The sequence below is a fragment of the Gavialis gangeticus genome, unplaced genomic scaffold, assembly GCF_001723915.1.
Source record: "Gavialis gangeticus isolate Ggan-Ray unplaced genomic scaffold, GavGan_comp1, whole genome shotgun sequence".
Taxonomy (NCBI): Eukaryota; Metazoa; Chordata; order Crocodylia; family Gavialidae; genus Gavialis; species Gavialis gangeticus.
This window is the reverse complement of record NW_017729030.1, coordinates 17,334,829-17,356,233: the sequence shown is the minus strand read 5'-3', so window position 1 is coordinate 17,356,233 and position 21,405 is coordinate 17,334,829. Positions and strand designations below refer to the sequence as shown.

General features: G+C 42.4%; 1 protein-coding gene across 15 annotated transcripts in view; it reads right to left on the bottom strand.

The window, feature by feature from the left end:
- ANK2 (ankyrin 2) overlaps positions 1–21,405 on the bottom strand; it is a 779,379-nt gene that overhangs the window by 180,023 nt on the left and 577,951 nt on the right. For all 15 annotated transcript variants that reach the window (XM_019521994.1, XM_019522000.1, XM_019521987.1 and 12 more), the window contains 5 exons: positions 19,961–20,059; positions 19,760–19,858; positions 15,359–15,457; positions 13,195–13,293; positions 4,033–4,105 (listed from right to left, as the gene is read on the bottom strand). In XM_019521994.1, coding sequence (XP_019377539.1) covers positions 4,033–4,105; positions 13,195–13,293; positions 15,359–15,457; positions 19,760–19,858; positions 19,961–20,059 — 469 coding nt within the window. The remainder of the gene's footprint in view (positions 1–4,032; positions 4,106–13,194; positions 13,294–15,358; positions 15,458–19,759; positions 19,859–19,960; positions 20,060–21,405) is intronic.

Sequence of the window (21,405 nt, the reverse complement as noted above, 5' to 3'; positions counted from 1 at the left end):
AATTTAGAGTAGTCTTTGCAACCCAGAGCTGGCTGGAATCTGCCACAGACTGGAACAGGTCCTGGCCAGCCCCAGGCTGTGCAGGGAAGCCTCACTGGACACCAGGCTTGTCCCTATGTGCATAGGACAGCAGAGCTCTGCAGCAGCAGCTCTCCTGCCCCATGCACATTAGGAGCCCTCCCAATGTGTACGGGGCCCTACCAGCCCCTGGGTTAATACCTAGGGGGAGCCTAGAGCTTCCCCTAGTTGCTTCAGGGGGGCAGAACAGAGTGGAAGCAAATCACTTACTACACTTACTGCTCAATATTCTTACTCTATACCTGCAAAGTGCTTCTTATATGGATGCAATTATACTGATGAAGTTATCAGCATGGTAAATCCACCTTGTAAGAGAAGTTACTTTCTTAAAATCTGCAGTTCTGGCAGTTAAACTGTATCTATCTGAGGGGCTTCTAGCACAGCTCTGTAAGTCAGGGAACATACCTATTCACAACCTTATATGGCATATGTGCTGGCAGAAGTCTGAAGTATTGGCCTGAATGTAAAAAAAGGCTTGTCCCCATGTCTCTGCAGAATTAGAGCCTTAATCCCTTATCCTTTGGGAACTGACTGTTTTTATTTCTCCATTTTGTGCAACACTGAGCAGACAGTTGGTGCTAAATCATCATTAAGAATTCCTCATATGGAAACATAGCACTAGAATGGAAAATGTCTCATACAGAATCATGGAAAATTAGGGTTAGAAGGGACCTCAGGAGGTCATCTAGTTCACCCCTGCTCAAAGCAGGACCATTCTCAACTATATCATCCCAGCCAAGGCTTTGTCTATTCATGTCTTAAAAACCTCTAAGGATTGAGATATATATGTGTGTTATACATATATACACACATAGGCAAGTACATACAGATGCCAAAATGTGTTTTACCTATGTAATGGGACTTTTTGTTTATAATGCAGCAGGACTAGAGTATTTGTCACCCTAGAACAGGGATGTCAGACTCATTTGTTTCTCCCCCCAGGCTAGATTTGTATTTGGTCTGGCGCTGCTGCTGAAACATGTCCCTGGTGCGGGACCTGCTCACAAATTTCCAGCCCCCTAAAAAAGCCCTACAAACCAGATAACACAATTCTGCAGGCCATTTGGCACTCTATCCCTAGCAGTTTTCTCTTCTCACTCCCTTTCTTTTCATAATGCCTAAAAGTTTACAACTCACTTTCTTTCCATTTCCCAACTCTTAACTTCATGTCTTCTACATCAAGCTTCTGGTATAAAAATGCCTTTTTTTCACTACAAATTCACTTTCTACCAATCCTATTGATGGCAACCCAACTATTATTCCTTCATACACAGACCTGTGTGTGCGTGTCATGGATTGCCTAGGGCACACACCAGCAAATAAATAATAAAAATGTTTATTTTAATAAATAAAACACAATTTAAAATAAAAACACAAAATGCCCATGATACCACCTCAGAGTGAACACTGAGCTGGCCCCAAAAACCACATTCTGACTGATATCCACAAGTGTTCTTGAACAGAATCCCTACTCCTCAACATACAAACAGTGGAAAAATTACCAAAGATCAAATATGAACCCTTGCCCACACATGTAACAGAAACTTTCTCTCATCAGAGACAATTAAAACAGACCAGAAATATTTCCTTTTAATGAATATTATGAATGTATATTACTAATAAGGGATTATATTACTATACACATTTTTTTTCAATTGGTCCTAATAAAACGTCTCCACAGTGCTGCTCTGAAATATTTATCTGTCATTTTCCATTTATTCAACTTAAGTTAGCACGTTAAGTGTCTTTTGTATTTATTTCAGAGTATATCTTAGCACTCCAACACAGTAAAGAGCAGAGTATACAATAGCTTTATTGCTATTCACTTAGAGACACTCTACCATTAATAAAAGGTTCATCCTCTCTCATGAAAATCTAATTTCTAGCCCCCAGGTACTTCAAATTTCTATTTTAGTCACCACCCATAATGTCAAATTTTCATGGCATCCAAAATGCTTTTGCCTCCAAGAATGAAGTTTACAAAAAGGATGACATGAAGTTTATTCTTTGCAATCATTCTATTTAGTAATCAATGACAGGACCACAGAGGAAGCATTAAGTATGAATGCTCAGCACAGTGTCTATGTCTGAGAGGTTATGTATTGGAGGGTTGATTTCATGTCTTCTAGCTATTGACAAATTGTATGTGTCAAATGGTGACAGGAAAACACAGTGTTAATGTAACATTCCCCAGAGGATTAGTCATGCTAAAGGGCCACAGTAAGTGCTGCCAAATAGTTAACAATACAGGTAAATTGCCTTTGGGTTTTCTGGCTTCCAGAAAACTTACACCCAGATGCACTCAAAAGGAACAACATGGAGCAGGGTTAGGCACCTAGATTATGCAGATTCATTTGGTTTCAGCACAAAAATAGAGACATAACGCTGAATTAAACAGAGATAGAAAGGTTGTATGTCTTACTCCAAAAACTCCTTCTAACAGCACCTGTGCCACTATACCCTTCCCCATCAATGAAGCGTTCATCATCAGAGTGTTTAAAGGCTGCACAACATACAAGTCAGTTTGAGAAAAAGTGGATACCCAGTAAGTTAATTTCTCCAGACACTGTAGTCAAAAGATGTATTCTGCTTTGCAGATCAAGAGGGTTAAGCAGAAGTTTACAGGGGGAAAAAGGAAATAAAAGAAGAAACATAAAAATAAGCCTCAGAAGATTTGATTTCGCCACAATTACTTGAGGAGGAAGATATTGCTCAAAAAGAGTAAAGGTGGCTTAATCAGGTACTACAGAAAGAATTATTGATTGCAATTCATCAGTGCCTTGACTGCATATAGATTCAAATACTTGCTTAGCCCTAGTGTGCAGGCTGCTAAAAGCATACTGAAAAACATAACCAACTGAAAAACATAACCTATCATTCCAATTATATCAGTTAACATTTTCAATCATAACTTATCAGTCTGAGCCCCCAATTCATAAAGTGACTTTGGGACTTGGGAATCTAACTCCCATTTATTTCTAAAGAGATTTAGGCTAAGAAGTGCCTACATCGTATTGTAAAATATAACTTAGGTTCCTAAATCCCTTAGGTGCTCTGGGATTTTTTTACTCACACTTAAGAAAATCCCTAGCAGATAAGAACCACTATCTAATATGTCACATGTAAAATATTATTGCTTTAATGTTAAGCCACATTTCAAAAATGAAAAGAAATCCAGCCAATTCTTGTAACTTGCATACATAACAATGACTGCTCCAGCAGACACAGGATTTGAAGTTTTTAAGCAATCTTTCATAGACTATTAGTAGTGCATCTTCCAGATCTACTTTGCTTATTTCTATTCAGTATAAAACTGCTGGAAGATAATAATAGATAAATGTCACAGAAGTTTTCTTGGGACTTTAGTGAAGTAACATACGCTTCCAGTCTACATGTGGAATTGAACTGGAAAGGAGAATGCCAAAGATATTAGCTTGTTGTTACTTTATGTCATGCCTTATGAATATGTGAGCTGCAGAGCCAAAAGGCCTCCAAAGCAACAGTCTCCTTTCCTCCAGACTTATGCATCTTTGTATGTGAATGTTTCAAAATAAACAGAGCTCTTCATCTGTTTCTCTCCAATATGAATAGCTGATACAGATAACCCTGCACCAAGATTTTCACTGCTCAGACTTCTCTTTAGAGTGGGCAAGCTCAACATTAGGAACACTTTAGATCTGAATGATAAACACAGAAGTTTGGAAGTGTTCACATGTGAATTCAAATAAGTGTGGGTCTGAAACTGGAGTTTGTATCTAGGGATTTGATTTAGGGTCATTTTTAATCTTTAATTCAAATCAGGTACCTAAAAGACAATTAAATAAAGATCACACAGTAACACAGTATTTCAAGAACTGCAAAATGTAAATGTCAAGTACTTATGGAGATAGTTTGACCCTTTAATGCAAGCAGCATACATGACATTAAATAAGAAAGTGTAATAAAGCTGCTTACCTTCCTCATCTGAAACATCCAGGACTTCAGTCATTGTCTCAGGGACATTGAGCTTGTGTTTCTCAGTCACAGTCTGTAAAGACAGAACCATCAAGCCACAATTTCAGCAGAAGGAAAAGTAACAGATATTGGGGGCATTTTCCATAATAGCTGCAACTGGATCTAATCAGACATTTTACAATGCTCTCTCTTCCCTTTACTTTTTTCAAGTTCAATCTTTGCCTAAGAAGTTTTTGTGCCCTCTCTCTCTCTGCGCTACAGCAAATGAACATTTACTCTGACAAAAATGACCAAGTTTTAGCTGGTTTAAAAAAAAACCACTTAGCACATATATTTATAGCTAGTGCATGTAGAATAACTCAGATCAGTGCTTCCAAGACGATTCTAAGATGAATTAAGTAATGTCTACAGAAGAGCTTTAGCAAGTTGCATGGGACATACGGAAATTATTACACTGTAAGGTATTAGGATCTGAAGCTACAAATGATGTGAAATATTTAAAGTCAAGAGGATGCAAAGTATTTGGACAGGCCGTTCGATACTTTTCTTCTTTGAAATTACAGTGGGGTTGCTACCTTGTATATTCATATTATCTTTTCATAATTACTGACATTTCTTATGTCTTTGAATACATGCATACATTAATTTACAAATCTATTCCTCTGGTTCTTCAGAGGACACAAATTTATAAGCAGACCTGAAAGGTCTTGAACATGACACAACACCAAGTAGCATGATTTTGAATTCATGGCCAGAGCAGTTCCAGCCACCACGGAAATAAAGCCACCCTACGGCTCTGCCTAACTTGGCAACCAGACACCGGAGAGCCCACTTTCATATTTTAGGGTAGTGTTACAGCAGTTGTCCCCCTTTGTAAATAGGGGAAGGTAAGGTAGCAGTGTGCATTGTGAAGCTCCCACTAAGGTGGCACTTCTTTCCTTCACTCCCTGTTCTAACTGGTACCTATCAAACAAGTAACAAACCAACATGCAACCCATTATAATTGCTGGTGGCCAAACTTCAAAGTCCTTATTCAGTTTGTACTCCTTTTCATACCAGCACTGAGGTCAATGGCCTAAGTAAAATTTAGTAAGGATTTCCAAATATGTTCCATGTTTCTGTATCTCTAGAAAACTAGTGAGGAAGATTATTCATTTGTTATGGTATTCTACTCTTCTATAAATATCAACATACCTCATCATTGCTGGATCTGTGAATTTTATGGGCAACTTGCCTAGAGAGGATTGGTTCCAGTTTTTGAAATGCATTAACTGCAGACAGCCATTTTCAACATATGTGAAGGGGAAGGACAAAACTGGTCGTCTCAACCAGCAGTCTCATTTATTCATTTTCAGTTATCTCTTCATCACGATTCATGGAATACAATTTTTGTTGGTATATTTTTAATTGCATATTTCATGTGTTGAAAACCTTTTAGCCTTCTAAGCTGCCTTCACCAATTTGTTTAACTCTCTTTTGTTCCACTGAGGTTTACCTTGACTAGAAAGGTCAGGCAGCTGTAGGGTGACAGACAGCTGAGTCAAGTTAAATGCAAGCTACAGCTCCGGTAATCTCAACCAGTTTTTTCCCCCTCCTATTAATAAAATGAGTTAACAAATCAAATCTAAATAAATAAAATCATTTATGCTCTGCAAGACAGATAAAATCATGGAAGGGGGTAGCGTAGGTTTCAAGTGAGTTACAAAGCACTGTATGCATATAGCCCTTTGCAGAAAGATAAGAATGTAACCCAGGTGATGTTCTTCTGAAGTGTATGTGCACTGAATAAAATATCCCAGGATTCAGCAAACAAGTTGAAGATGTACAGATTCTGAGGAAAGGATTAAAGAACTGAAGAGTGAGAGCTACACATGATAGCTCTTAAGGAAGTCCTCTCTGTATGAATAAATTCAAGAGATTGTTCATTCACTAAAGCACGGGCCCTGGTCCTCATGCCCACCTCAAGTACAAAATCCATGCAGAAAGGAATAGCAGCAAGGTGGAGAAAATTGTAATTTTCTAGCTCATGTCCAACCCTTGGTGCTGTGGAAGTGTTTAAAGATATATGGTGCAACCTCTGTTCATTGACTTACCCAAGTAACTGAAGACCCACTGGGTGTGCTAATGTCTAGCTTACCTATTGCTTAGATTTCAGCTTGCTAGTTCTACTGTAGAGGCTGCTGCACCTTGCTCAGTGGAAAAGGGCAGCACTCTGGCTGAGCCTTCAAAACCCATTGCTTGGCTTGGAGAAATTAGACCTAAATAACAGTGTACATTTGCTACAACTGCTAAAGGTCTCATTTTTCTGATGGTGGATGGTCAGAAAAAGCAACTTTCTGGACACTGAATTCAAGGTTAAATGAACAATCTGGCTCCAAAACTTAAAAGAAAAAGGCAGATGAGAGTATAAACTCTTGGAGCCACATGCTATTAGGGGAAAATAGAGCTTGTGGTATGTCAAACCTAGAAAAACAATACAGACCAAAATGAAATGGGTCATTTATTCATTTTTAATTAACAGTTATCTGGTGGGACCTATGCCCTGATGTTTTCTTTTAAAAAAATATTATTACAAAAATACACAAAGGAACTTTAAAGGACTTCAAAGGCAAATATGTACTTAAATAAACTGTTGTGGAAACCCATATTCATCACAGCACCAAACAAATAATAAACATTTTTTGTACAGCACCTAGTACAGCACTCTGCCAGGGACTCTTAGGTGTTGGCTTAGAAATGGTATTTAAAAGTTTGTTTTGGGGAATTGGCTTATAGGTATATGTATATGCATTAGAATGGATAGCAGGGTTAATTGATTTCTAAGATACTTGGGTCTCACACACACTGGTAGCAGACAGGCTGTCTAACACCACAAGGCCAATGGATACACACATAGCCTAAGAACTGAGGGGGCATGCCATAACACGAGATCACAGCCTTCGAGGCAGACAGGTTGTCTAACACAACAAGGCCAAAAAGAACACACAGTTTGGAAAACAATCTGGAAAGAGAGGGAGTATATACCATACTGCCCATAACACATGGAAGTGTGGGACCCCGGCTTAACATCTCGGGACAGCTAGTAACTGACATTTAGGAAAAAACTGAACTCCTAAATGCCCACTTTTTTTCAATATTTCACCAGACCATGGGGAATGTCAAGCAAGATAAGGCTCATAGGGGACATGCCGGGACTGACAGCCTCCCCACTGTGGATGCTGAGTGGGTGCAATACCAATTAGAAAAGCTCAACATTTATAAGTCAGCAGGACTGGATGGACTCCATCCGAGAGTGCTGATGGAGCTGGCTGAGATTTTCACATATCCCCTGGCAAAACTCTTTCAGAATTCATGGCACACAGGGCAGATCCCGGAGGATTGGAAGAGGGCCAACATTGTGCCCATCTTCAAAAAGGAGAAGAGAGAGGACTCGGGCAACTATAAGCCAATCAGCCTAACCTCCATCACAGGGAAAATCCTGGAAAAGCTCATTAAAGAATCTATGTGCAATACGCTCGCAGAAGGTAAGATTCTGAGCAACAGCCAGCGTGACTTTGTCATGGGTAGGTCTTGTCTTACCAATCACATCTCCGTCTATGATCAGGTCTCTGCCACCTGGACATGGGAGATGAAGTAAACGTTATATACCTAGACTTCCAAAAGGCTCTGATCTAGTATCCCATGATATCCTTGTGGGGAAACTGGAACATCTGTGGGCTCAGCTGCTCGACAGTTTAGTGGGTGGAAAACTGGCTACAGGGTAGGACCCAGGGAGTTCTCATGAATGGATCTGTGTCATCTTGTTGTGAAGTGGCCACTAGTGTCCCTCAGGGGTCTGTGCTTGGACTGGTGCTTTTCAACATCTTTATCGATGATTTGGATGGGGGGAGTGAAAAGTTCGCTGGCCAAGTTCACAGACAGCACTAAGTTATGGGGCAGTGTGGTCACGCCAGAAGATAGGTTGCAGATATAGGTGGACCTGGACAGGCTCGAGAGTTGGGCAGACTGGAATGAGGTGAAGTTTAACATTTCCAAGTGTAAGGTGCTCCATCTGGGGGCAAAAAACCTCAACAACAATATAGGCTCAGTAGTGATAGCTTGATTTACACCACGGCCAAAAGGGACCTAGGGGTAATGGTCAGCCATCACATGAATATGAACCGTCAGTGAGAGGTGGTGGTCAGCAGGGCAAACAACATGCTAGCATGCATCAACCGATGCATCTTATGTAAAACTAAGGAAGTGATACTCCCGCTGTACTCAGGCATTGGTGAGACTGAAGTTGGAGTACTGCATCCAGTTCTGGGAGCTGCACTTCAATAATGACATGGAAACACTTTAGAGGGTCCAGAAAAGAGCCACCCGTATGATCAGGGACTTGTAAGGCAAGCCATATGAGGAAAAGCTCAGGAACCTCTTTAGCCTAAAGAAAAGGAGGTTGAGAGGGGCCCTGATAGCAGCTTACAGCTATATCACAGGAGTGCATCAGGAGCTTGGTGAACAACTGTTCACTAGGGCACCCTTGGGGAAAACCAGGACCAGTGGATACAAATTCCTGTAAGGCTGCTTCAGGCTTGATACCAAGAAAAACTCCTTCAGTCAGAGGGTCCAGACTGTGGAATAAACTCCCTCCAGAGTGGTGCAGTCACCTACCCTAGAGGCTTTCAAGAGGAAACTAGGCAGTCACCTCACTGGGATCACCTAACCCTAGAGCGGGGGGCTGGACCCAATGACCTGCAAGGTCCCTTCCAGCCCGTAACAATCTATGAATCTATGAATAAGTGACACCAGTTGCAAGGCCCCAGAGCAACAGGGGAGCCTGATTCCCAGTTTTGGGGAAATGAACCAAATTCGGAGAAAGCCTAGAAGGCTACGTAGATGTGCAACCACAGAGAAACAACCAACCAGAGACAGCCACGGATGAAGAGTCATCAGGAGGGAAGGAGAATACAAAAGCAGAGACTTGAGAGTAACAAAGTGTCCCTCCTTTTCCTCCCTCCTTGTCCCCCACTTTGTCTTGTCCCTCCCCATCCATCTCCCTCAGAGGGGTCCCTGTCCCCATCACCATCCCCTGGGAAGGGTCTCTGAGACCACCATGGACAGAGGGCATCCCAGCAGCCAGTCTCATGCACCTTACTAGAGGGGGCTGTGGGCCTCGGCATCCCACCTCCAGATTGCTGACATGCTGCCATCTGACACCTGAGAAAAAGCCTCAGAGTGAAGACCACGTCCTAGCCTGATGTACTTTGACTCTGATGACAGCCCTAGGATTTGGTAGATATATAGAATTGCTCAATTGTTTGTACTTTGTTTCTGTTATCACTGGGTATCAATAAATTTGCCTATTATCAAATGGAAAGGCCATGGTTGGTCTGAGGGTACCTCTTCCCCAACTCCCCTCCAGAACAAGGTATCTGGATCCTATATCCACAGCCAACATTAGGCACTGCCAGACAAATACAGAACTGGGGATATGTTCTAGTAGTTATTTTCCAAATGTTATATTTAAACAATTATTTTTCTAACAGTCTGGATAATGCAAGACATGTCTCTGCAGAGACAAAAGATACCTTGTCATGTCTTGAACATTCAAGTAGGTATGAATCAATGTTTACTGTTAAGTGCAGAAGGCACAATTCAAGCTGGGATTTAGTCTATTTTAATAAAATATTTGCCCTCTGCTTTGGTAGTTTTGGGAGGTGGAAAATTAAACTCCAAAAAATGGAACCAATGTGCGAACATATTAGTATAAGACTCATAGTTTATTGTATTCACTGTGGCACTCTCAAAATACAGTTAAGCTAATTGTGTGAAGGGAACAGGTAGAACCTAGGCGGGCTCTCAATATTGCTTTCAGTAGGGGAGCACAAGTCTCATGTAATACTTGTCCAGAAAAAGTGCCTATCTTTACTTATGTACGGTGCTGGTAATTTCCAAAGAGATGCAGCAATGCTTTGGGAAAGGTACGAGCTCATATTTTCAACCATGAACATCTAAAGTTTGACACCCACTTTAATAGCTAGCCCATACTTAATCACCTAACTGGCCTGATTTTCAGGGTTGCTGATATCTGCTTAACTTCAGAAATCCACCTTCAGTGATAAGGTCAATATCCCAAAGCCTATGTAGAGAAAATTGTGTGCATATTTATAAATCTAATTTATACTTTCAATCCCAACTGTGTATTGAACAGTAGCAGATAAACAGTCACTTATCCATATACCCACTCTAACTACATATACAAATACATACATACTTAATTGCATGGTAAATGCTGCATTTACCTGGATCCAAGATGACCCTGAATTTAAGATGACCTCCCAATAATCAGATTCTATACACAGAAAATGTATACAGTTGTTATAATTTCCCATGTATAAAATCTAATTATTGGAGGATGGTCTTATGCACCTTCCCCCCACCCCCCACTACTGCAGACAGGGACAGGTGATGAGAGGGGCAGTAATGGGGTAGGCAGTGGGGGACAGGCAGTAAGGGATCACATGGTAAGGGGGGGCACGTAATAGGGGGCAGGCATCTTGCCCCCTCTTTGCCCCCACTTACCACCCCCCTCCCTCGTGTCTGTTCCCCTCAGACTTGAGTCCCTGCCTGCCCCCTCCCTTCACTTACCTTTGCTCCAGCGCTGGCTGGCTCCATGTCCACTGCAGCCTGGGGCACAGAGCCCAGCCCCATAGCAGTGGTGCAAAGCCAACACTGCTGCTGTGGGGCCAGACTGCAGTTGTGCTCCATATTCCAGGTTGCAAAGTGGACAGAGCTTTCCAGTACAGGAGCAAAGGATGCCAGGGGAAAGAAAGTGGGCAGAAGCAGTACAGGAGGGAGATGAGGGAGGGAAGGGGATGAGAGGGTGAGACAGGGGGTGGCAGGAACCCAAGGCTGTGGGGGTTGCAGAGGCATACTCAATTCCAAGAAAACAAACTTTTCCCCAGCCCTCACACTAAATAAGGGGGGAAACATCGTCTTGGAATAAATGAAAGATGGTATCAGAAAATCAAACCTATTCCACCCACACAAACTACATTGTCTAAGTTTTTATTTTTAGATTTAAATAAGATTGGGTGAAGCTCCTCTCAGTAGCATTTCTTTATATTCTTATAGGTACACTGGCATCCAAAGACTTATACTGACAAACAAGAGGAAAATGGACTTAACCTGTTTCAGGTTAGATCATGGGACTCTAAGAATGCAAATTCTTTAAATGTCAGTGTCTTAATAGAGCCCCAGACTAACATCATCCATGCCTCATTCTATTATAACCTTGGAGAATGCAGTAGCTATGGTGACAATACTGGTGTGATGTACCTTTTTTAGTGCTGTGTTTTCTGCTGGCAGTATCAACCTCACCATCTGGAGCCCTTCACTGAGGGGTGTGCCTATAATTTATCCTTCCTTTTGAGCAACAGTTCCAAGAGCTCCTCAAGCAGCCAAATTGTCTCTTTCAGGAAGATGCAGAGGAGACTATATGACCTGCAAAGCACCACCAAAGTGGGTTTGAGGATACAGTCATTCATTTCTGGCAAACTCCATTGATTTCTTTTGGAGTCACCAGGGATGAATCTGCCCACGATGCCTAAAACATTTTTTATCTCTGACCAAAGTCATTCAGGTTTAACAAATGCTTAATGTTCAGCTAGAAGCTCCTGCTATCTGCCATATCTGGAGACAGGTCTTTCTTTCATGTAATGTATGGTGGTGCACAGAGAATTAAGCCCCATTGAGGTACACAATGGTACTACAGAAACGGAAAGGAAGTGCAATAAGCATGTAGGGAAAATGTTGGAAGGATAGCCAAAAATACGGTAACAAAGGCTGCATATGCTACTTTATAGAGTGGTATTCAGGAGTTTAGCAGAACAAGTACCAAGAGTCTGTATATATTACTATATGATTGAATAAATTAACATTTATCAGCAAAACATTTGTTTAAGATTCTTCTGGAGTTAGATACAGTTTTGGACAAGAAAGACAGCTCATTAATAAATCACAGTACACTCTATTTATAATATCATGCCATGCCAGGTTTGTTCCATCTTCCTCAGTTCATTTCAGTAGGGATCTGCTGTCTGTATGTGACTTAACATCAACACTCCTTTCCCTCATTCATCTCAAAAGATTTTGGTTCTCCTCCAGAGTTATAATATTTAGTAATATCTTTTCATGAGTCTTTGGATTCATTATATGGGGCCTGTAATTCTATCAAGTTTTAAGCTTTAAAAATAATCATTATCCTTATAAAGATTCAAGGTAAAATGCAGTAAGGCAAAGTTACGGAGTAAAGGAGTGTTACTGTCTTCAATGATACATATATTTCAGGACCTATGTTTTTAAGTCCCAAAAAAGTGGTAGACTCTGGTGATAAGTGGCCAAAGAGAAAGAGAGGCTCCCTGCCCCCTTGGTAGGAGAACACAGCCAGTCTTTCTGGTTAAAAGCAAACATGCCGCCTTGGCTGATCCCAATGCTGTTTGGCCTATCTTCTTCATGAAATACCAGGGAGTTTCAGTGTTGGGAATGTGAGCAGGGATTCTTCTACATTACAGAAAAACAGAAGCCATTTGCTCTGGTAGTGATTTCAGTGAAATGAGGATATATGTGTTTCAGAGCCACTTAGCAAGTATCATAAAGCCTGGCAGCACTCCATCACCGGCACAGCCGAAGTGTTCAGAACTTTGCTGTGGTAGTGCTGAAACATTTGAGCCTCAGCAGGTGTCATAGAGGAAAGAGAGCAAATAAGGAGAGATTTACAAGAAGGAACCAGGGTCGTGGAAAATTAAAACAGAGAAATGAGCCACAATCTGTATAACTCCTCCCAAACTGCAGGAACATTTAGATTTGCAACTCAAGTCTCTCTCTCAAATGTTATACTGCACATCTAAGTATTTATTTCTCTGTGTATGCAATCTTAGATTTCTATAGCTAGGTCTATGAATCCTGGGTACTCTACACACTTGTAATATGCCTAAGTGGATATCCTGCAAAAATCATAGCATATTTGAAACTCCCATACAAAGGGAGAGGAGGGGAAAGGGCTGAAAATCACTTTAAAAAAAAAGAGGAACGGACATACACACAGGGCATTTGAAGCAAGACAGCAGAGACAGCATTAGGAAAAAAGAATGGAAGCCTTATAATGCATTTAATACTCACAGTCGTGGTGGTGGTGATCTCCTCTGTTACAACCTTCAGAGTATCGACCACTGAGATGTATCCCAGACGCCTTGCAATCGCTAAGGCAGTGTTACCATTCTGAAGAGAGAAAGAGACAGAGAGAGACGGAGAGAGAAATGAGAGGGAGGACTGTGATGTGATCCAATGAGATCACTCCCAGCACCGTATGAGCCAGCATTTCCATCCAAAACAAGGAACAGCTTAGGAAAATCACTGCTTTTTACCGTTACATCTGAGTCTGTCTTTGTAACTTCTTTAAGACTATAGCCCTGATTGCCATGGTAACACAACACACTTACATCTGCATGCTACTCCTAATAGAAATGTGCTGGTGCTTTAACCCTACAGTTGTCGAACTCCACTACACACGATGCACTACAATTGCAGGAGTTTTGTTCCTGCTCTATTTTGCAAAAGCTCTTTTACTTTGGAGAGTCCTCTAAAAAGTATTAAGAAGTTTTACAGTGTAACTCCTGTTGGAAACAATTCACATGAGCAGTAAGTACACTGATCCCTTAGGGAAGAAAGCATTCCGCTTCCCTTCCACATTCCCCCGACCCTGCTACAGCAAAATTATTTATATATGACTTATACAAAAGCTCATGGTACAACATAGAACAAAATAAAATTAAAGTAGAGCTTAGGGCATGGGGTGAATTTTTACATTTGAATGCACTTGTTCAAATTTTAAACAGCTACATCCCATATATAAATATGTCACTACTTACCTAAATGTTATAGCAATCATTACAAACTAATTAGCCCTATTTATGTCAAAGGAAAAAAATTAAGTAATTAATCCAACAGTACCATGGGAGGTGGATAGGCAATAATTTATTTATTTATACAGGTTGGATAGTCATACCCTCACTGCCACTAAAAAGTACTCTATACCAGGGGCGTCAAAATTAAGGTCCATGGACTGAATTCAGCCCAAAGTGCTCCTTGAGCTGGGGAAAAAGTACAGATGGGGCTCATCACTAAATTCCTGGGTATGGAGGACATGTGCTGGGGATGCATGTCCATGGCTAAGGGATGTGTGGTAATAGCCCCCAGGCCACTACTGCTCCCACTTGCCCACTGAGTCCAGATCCAGCTGCAAGGTGCTATATAGCCCAGATCTATCCAGCAGGTGTGGTCAAGGTTGACACCCCTCCTCTATGCCATCAGTTATCCCACTGATATTGGTTGTACTGCATTTCAAATAAAGCATGGTCAGTTTAAGTAACAATATTCAAATATGGTCAAATTCATTCATTTCAGAGTGCCCATCACCATAGCATAAAGCTAGCACAATGATTGGCTTTTTGCTAGAAGTTGAACTTTCTGAAAGATTTTGGACGCAAGAGACGAAAAGTTTGAGAGTGTGTCACTGAAGTTAGCCGATGTTATCAGTGCCCACGTCAAACTAGCCTAAGTGCAAGTGGCTAAACTGCATAGCCATACTTGAGCTTCTGCATTGTCACTGGTGTTATATTCCCCAGCAGGTGGTGCCCAGACTGCCAGAGTCATATCCCATGGTTCTTTGGGTAGCAGTAAACTGAGCTATTCTATGCATTCTTCTGTCCTGGGCACATGGGAAGAATGATGGGAAAGCACTTGAGCATGCTCAGCACTCAAGTGAGTTATCCTATGTCCTCACCGCAAAGTGGGCATATTTCAGATGGGGGTACTGTATTTGCTGCAGCAGTAGCATGAGTTACCAATACTCAAATGAACTCCTCTTGAATTAGCTTAGTTTGAATGACAACAGCCACACTGCAAAATACTATTTGTATGGCTGAGTGTCTGACTGTAAGCCCAGAGCAGCTGCATGCCCTCTGCTTTACTGGCTTGGGCAGCACCAGCACTCAAACTTCAACCCATATTCTATACACAGCCAAACTGCAATTATCACTTAGAAATTCTTCTTCCCCAATCCTGTAGTCAGCTTAAAGCACAAACTTTCTCTCCACTGGAAAGAGCTTTACACTTGACCAGGGCTTACTTGAGAACAGAGCTCCCAGAGAGCACAGGAAAGGAAAATACATTCCCCAATGTGGCAAAGAGCTATAAGAGAAGCACATTCACCAAAGCAAAATGCTTTCTCTCCAGTGAGAAAAGGAGTCGGATGAAAAAGCTTCAGGTAGTGCACCAGACTTACTGTGGTGATGGCATTGGGTTTGGCCCCATGCTGGAGAAGAACATTGATGATATGAGTGTGGCCTTGCTGAGCAGCTTGGTGCAAAGGAGTGTAGCCATTCTGTTATTGGTGACAATGATTTTTGAGGAGAGAAAAAAAAAAAGACAATTATTAGAATATTTGTCATTATGCCTTCAAGACCTTCCATGCTAGCAATTTAGGAACAAATATAACCATACTCACAGGGCGTGTGTAGACCAAACAGGGACCCTAAATTAAAGTGGTGGGTTTTAAAAAACACCGATTCAGTTTAGGGCTGATTAAATCCCCGTGTCGTGCAAACACCCTGCTGGCTGACCTGCCTCTCTGGCGGGGCGGGGAGGGGAGGGTGAGCTGCCGATGGGTAGAGCAGTCCCTGAGGTGTTGTGGGGGCAATGGTGCTTCCCTCCACAGCAGCTGCGGCCCCCCACCCCACCCCCGGCAGCACCCACCCGCAGGCACCCAGCTTGGGCGGACCTGGGGAGCACCGCAGCTGTGGAGGGAAGCACCAGGCCCCCACGCAGCTCAGGAAGGCAGGCAGGCTCCAGGGGAGGAAGAAAAAAAAGATCAGGCTTGCTGCTTTTCGTGGGCGGAGGCTGCTTTCCCGGGCTGCTGCCAGGCTGCCTGCAGGGCTTCCTGCAGAGCCGTGGTGCTGCGTGGAGCCCGGTGCTTTGCTCTGTGGTTGTAGGGGCAGCAAACTAAAACTCCTCAAAGGAGTTTTAGTTTGCTGCGCCCTAAGTCATTTAAGGCGCATTACACTGTTAAATTTCCTACAGTGGCTGGAATTAATGCGCAATACTCCGCCGAGACATGCAACCATCGACACCATTAAAGTGGTGCAAAAGCATTTAGCCCACTTTAAAGTGTCATGCAAACATGCCTCTCATTTCGTCTACACATGGCCATAGTCTTATCTAGTCTTTCTATTACTTACTGAAGCCATAAATATTTTGACTTGTAGAGTATCTAACAAGACCAATGATCTTCAAAGGTGGGCATTGGTATCTTGGTTTCACATATGGAACAAGGAACAGAGAAGCCATGTCCAAGGCTGGAGAGTGAATCAGGAGAAAAGCAAGGCCATTTTTAAGGTACCTAAGGAATCTGCTTTTAACAGCATTTGGGCCAATTTTGTACGCAATTTAATTTATACTGATTAAGTCCATTTATTCTTACAGAAGTCAACTGTTTAATTCTACTAGACATGTTGGTTTAGTTCCTCTTGGATTTGTCTACAGCAGGTCCAGCTATGCCACAGAAGCAATGAAACATATTTGCACGCTCTTCAGAAAACATCCTTTAATTCTGAGTATTCATCTGCTCCACTGATCCATTCTGTTGCTACACAATACAGAAACATAACCAGACTCAATTTCAGCTTGCTGATCTGAGCTAGTATTGTATGAATCCAGTCAGGCAGTTCATTTCTAAAATTATCTGCAATTGGCTTTGAAAGAGGACAGAGAATAAGACTGGGCAAAAACACCAAATTGATTTCATCTGACCATTTATATATGAAAGCCTTAGGGGTCTCAGACTAATCCTTTGGACTATGGAGTATACCTCAAACTATTGTGTGTACCTCTTCTGTGGCTGGATGGGAGACAATAATTCTTGGTACTTTAGTAAGCCTTCTGCTATTTAGGATACACATGCATGTAACAATGATGATATAGAATAAAGGTTTACTAGAGGTCATGGTGTTTCATATTGGCAACAGTCATTAATTAAATATCAGCCCAATCTCACAGGATACAGTCCAGCCACATCATTTTTTTCACTGGACATGCCACCCAACATCCTGAAAGCTCTGTCCATCTCAGGAAGGAACCACAACAGCATGCCGTCCAGCTATTATTAACAGGTCTGCTGTGACTCCAGCCAGGAGTCAAGTGGCTCCACTGTTAGGAATTTTAAGGCTTTCTTAGATATGAGTTATTGGAAAGGCAAGGGGTCCGATTCTGATTCCAATTAGTCTCTTTTTATTCAAGCCAAATCAACTATGTATATTCTAGACAAATGGTATAATCAGGGTAAGTGACACCACAAGCTGAGCCAATAAGCCCCATTGAGATCTTTGATTAGGGACCACTGGAATGTGTGCCAGAAGTGCATTGTGCGGCAGCTCCTTTAATCTTGCAGTTTCCCCCGTCTGCCTCCATCCATCCATCTGTCCGTCCATCCCCCACCTCTCCGCCACTGATTGGTGAAGGGGCCCTGCCGCACAACCCTGATCAGTCAGGAGGTGAAAACTGCGGTTTTAAATAGGCCATGGTTTTTGCCCCCTGCTGCTGATTGGTGAAGGGGCCACTTGCTGCATATTTAAAACTGTGATTTTCATCTCCCAGCCATCAGAAGCAAGCAGTGAGTGGCGGGGCCAACAAGGCCCCTCCACCAATCATTGGGGGAGGGCATGGAGAGGAAACTGCAAGATTAAAGGAGCTGCCACACAGTATACTTCCATTATGAATTCCAGCTGTCCCTACCTATGATGATACCTAGCAGGTAAGAGGCAAATACTCATTGCTTTACATTGCAGGTGGGAGTGCTAGAAGCTGTCATGTTGTTAGCAATTTTGGTAACTTCCCACTGTCTGATGTTAATGTGGATTATCAGCTGCTTCTTTTTTTTTTTGGTGGTGTTACAAGTGTTTTTACCAGTTCTTTTAAAGACCTATATGGTTTGTACCAGAAATTGTGAGTAACCACACTGGAAATGCTCTAACTGCATGTCTACCAATGTGGTTTTTTGTGTATTGCTATTGCCACTTGCATTGTTTTCAGCTGCAACACCTGTCTGAGGAGTGAATCCAGAGTACGTGTGAGCAGCTGGAGACAGAAGAGCCAGCAGGAATGATCAGTGATTCACAAAACCACAAGTAGTTTTGTGGTTTTGACCAGAACTCAAAAACATCACATGTGCCATTGGAGCCCTCAAGTGAACATCACTGACCCCAAAAGGAAGCCATGTAAGTATATTACTACACCAAGTGCCAAGAACAGGCTATTGATAAGAATCCAGTCTGAAGTAAGGCCTGGAGTACCAGGGTCCTCTCCTGGTGCAAATGACATGATGACATGATGACGTGATACAGCATGAATTCGTGGGCACAGTAGTTGCATATCCTAAGAAGCTACAGAGTTCTCAACATTATAGCACATCTTGGGCCTTGTTCTGGTCTCAGTTATACTGGTGTATATTAGAAGCAGCTCAGTTGAAGTCAGTTGATTACTAGAGGTGTGCGAAGTGGGCCCTATTCGATTTGGATTCTGCCTGAAGCAGGGATAGTGATTTGATTTGTTGATTCAGATCACTGTCCAAGATTCAATTCAGCTGAATCCAAATCTGAAGATTGGATGCTGATTCGGAGAATCAGCAATTTGGTAAAAAGACACAGCTTTAAAAGTTTTTTCTACATACCTTGAGGCACCAAGCCTGGCTTGTGAATGCTGCGATGCTGGGGCACATGAAGCGTCCCACAGGAGTGCGGGGTGGGGAGGCCTCCACGTGCTTGGTGGCAAACCTGGAAGTGGGTCCCCCCACACCCCTCTGGCTCACTGATTGGCTGCAGCGGGACCATGGGTTCCCCCCCAGACCCAGGAGGCACCAGTCACCCAGCCGGGGGGCATGGGGGGGCCCCCTGCGCGCTCTTCGGCAGACACGGAAGTGGATCAGAAGTGCTTCTGGTCCACTTCTGGGTTTCCTGCCGAGCATGGTGGGGAGTCGCCCCATACTTCTGTGGGACACTCCATGCGCCCCAGCATCGCAGAATGCATGAACCGCCTGGTACCTTGAGGTATGTATTTAAAGCTGTCTCTATGTCTGAATCTCCAAATCTTTCTGAATATCTCCAAATCAATTCAGAGGGTTCCTATTTGATTTAGAGAGATTAACGGGTCCTCTGATTCAGTTCGGAGATTTGGCCACCAAATCGGGCCAGATCTCCGCCAAATCAAATCAGGGACCGAAGCTTTGCACAGCCCTATTTATTACACAGATGTAAAACTCATGCGAGTCAGCCAGAAGTAAGCTCACAGGGGCTTGTGATAAGTAACAGATAAAGAAAAATAAAACAAAGCAGATCCCCTTTCACATACGGCCACAAATGTGCAGGCACAGACACACACATGCAGTTAATTGATCTGACTTGTTTGAAAGAATAACACACCCCAAAGGAGTGCAGAGACGACTCATTCTACCACAGCCACATATCATCAGATGTCAATACCTTCGATGCATAGCTAATGTAAAATTTCCCAAGGAGAGGGGAATAGTAGTGTTTGTGTCTTAGTAGCTGAGGGTTGTTTTATTTTAGTTTTTTTTTAACAAGAAGGAAATTCACCAAAACAAGTTAAAAAAAAAAGCGATGAAAAAATCCTTTACCTTTGTTTTAGCGTTGACATTGGCTCCCTGCTTGAGAAGGAAATTCACCATCTTGATGTTTCCATAGTGACAAGCTACAATTAAAGGAGTGTAACCCAGCTAAAACAAAACAAACAAAAACACAAAGAGTAAACCCGTAGTCTCAGTGTACTGTTCCTGTATAAAGATAACCTGGGAAGAAGCTTCCTTTCTATGGTTTACCTTTGTCTGAGCATCCTGGTTTGCTCCATGCTTTGTCAGTATATCAGCTACATTCACTTTATCCTCCTGTGCAGCAAGGTGTAAAGATGTCAGTCCAGTCTACAACAGAAAGAAAAAGAGAACTGTAATGTTACCCTAGCAGAAAGGCAAAAAGACTTTTGAATCCTTCATTGGGAAATCCTGTCTATAATTTAAAAATATAGATATTTAACCAGGAACTCTATCCACAGAAAACTGACAAACAGCTCACCATAATGAAATGCCATCTGCTGTCACTGCAGATGCATGTTTTCAGACTACAACTACAAGATCTGGACTTTACATTATAAGGCCTCCAGTGAATGTGATGGCCTCCTTTCTTGGGAGATATGGCTCCTTCCTCAACTGTGACAAAAAGCCTTAATAGCTATTAAGGTGGGAGACAGAAAAAAGGAAATGCCCCATAAGAAAGTTAAGGCAACCCTAAAATAAGAGCTAACGTTAGGCTTAACACACATTCCTTGCATCACATGCAAGGAAATGGGAAAGAGCTTATGAACTGAATATGAGGATGGGAAAACAATTTACTCCCCATTTTTTAGAAGAAAGCCAGAGAATAAGTTTTCACTCCTGAGAGCTGTGGATGCAAGGACAATACTTTAAGAATATAATACTCTGCATCATCATGCAGCTGGATGAAACTACATCATCTAAAGACTTACTGGGTATGTCTACATGAGATGTTACTGAGGAGCTGCCTAATTAGTTCCACAGTAAAGTCTCAGTGTCTATACATATAGCCTATTAGGCTACTGTAAACTAATAAATGCCTCCATAGATTAGTACTTATCAACCCGAGTACTATCCTATGGCAATATTACTTAGTGCACCACAATGCATGTGTGTAGATGCTGATGGGGCTGGCTGGGGCATGAGAGTGCTTCAGTGCAGAGGCTGCCTGCTGGATAGCTCCACACTGGACTGCCCTCCTGCCCCAGCCAGCCCCTCTGCAGCATATTGAGCCAGGTTGGAGCAGCCCCAGGTTAGCAGGCTGATCCCCCAAGATCCCTGTAGCCAGGGCTGTTCTGTCCCAGCTCAACATGCTATGATCCTGGGCACACATGTAAATGCAGCACCCAGGAGCAATAAACTCCAGCACAGACTATGCTGGAGTTTATTGCTTCGCATCAACAGCACATATAGATGTGCCCACTGTCATGCTTTTCTCAGGAACCAAGTGATCTTCTATGAAAGAACTGGCTTGCATTCTTGTAGACAGCCCAACAGATCTGGGTGGGTTTCATTATGATGGGTTCCCATCTTCAAAAAAGGGAGGAAGGAGGACCCAGGGAACTATAGGCTAGTTAGTCTTACCTCGATCCTGGGTAAGATTTTTGAGAGAATTATCCTGGCACATGTCCACAAGGGGCCAGCAGGGGAGGTTATGCTTAGGGGCAACCAACACA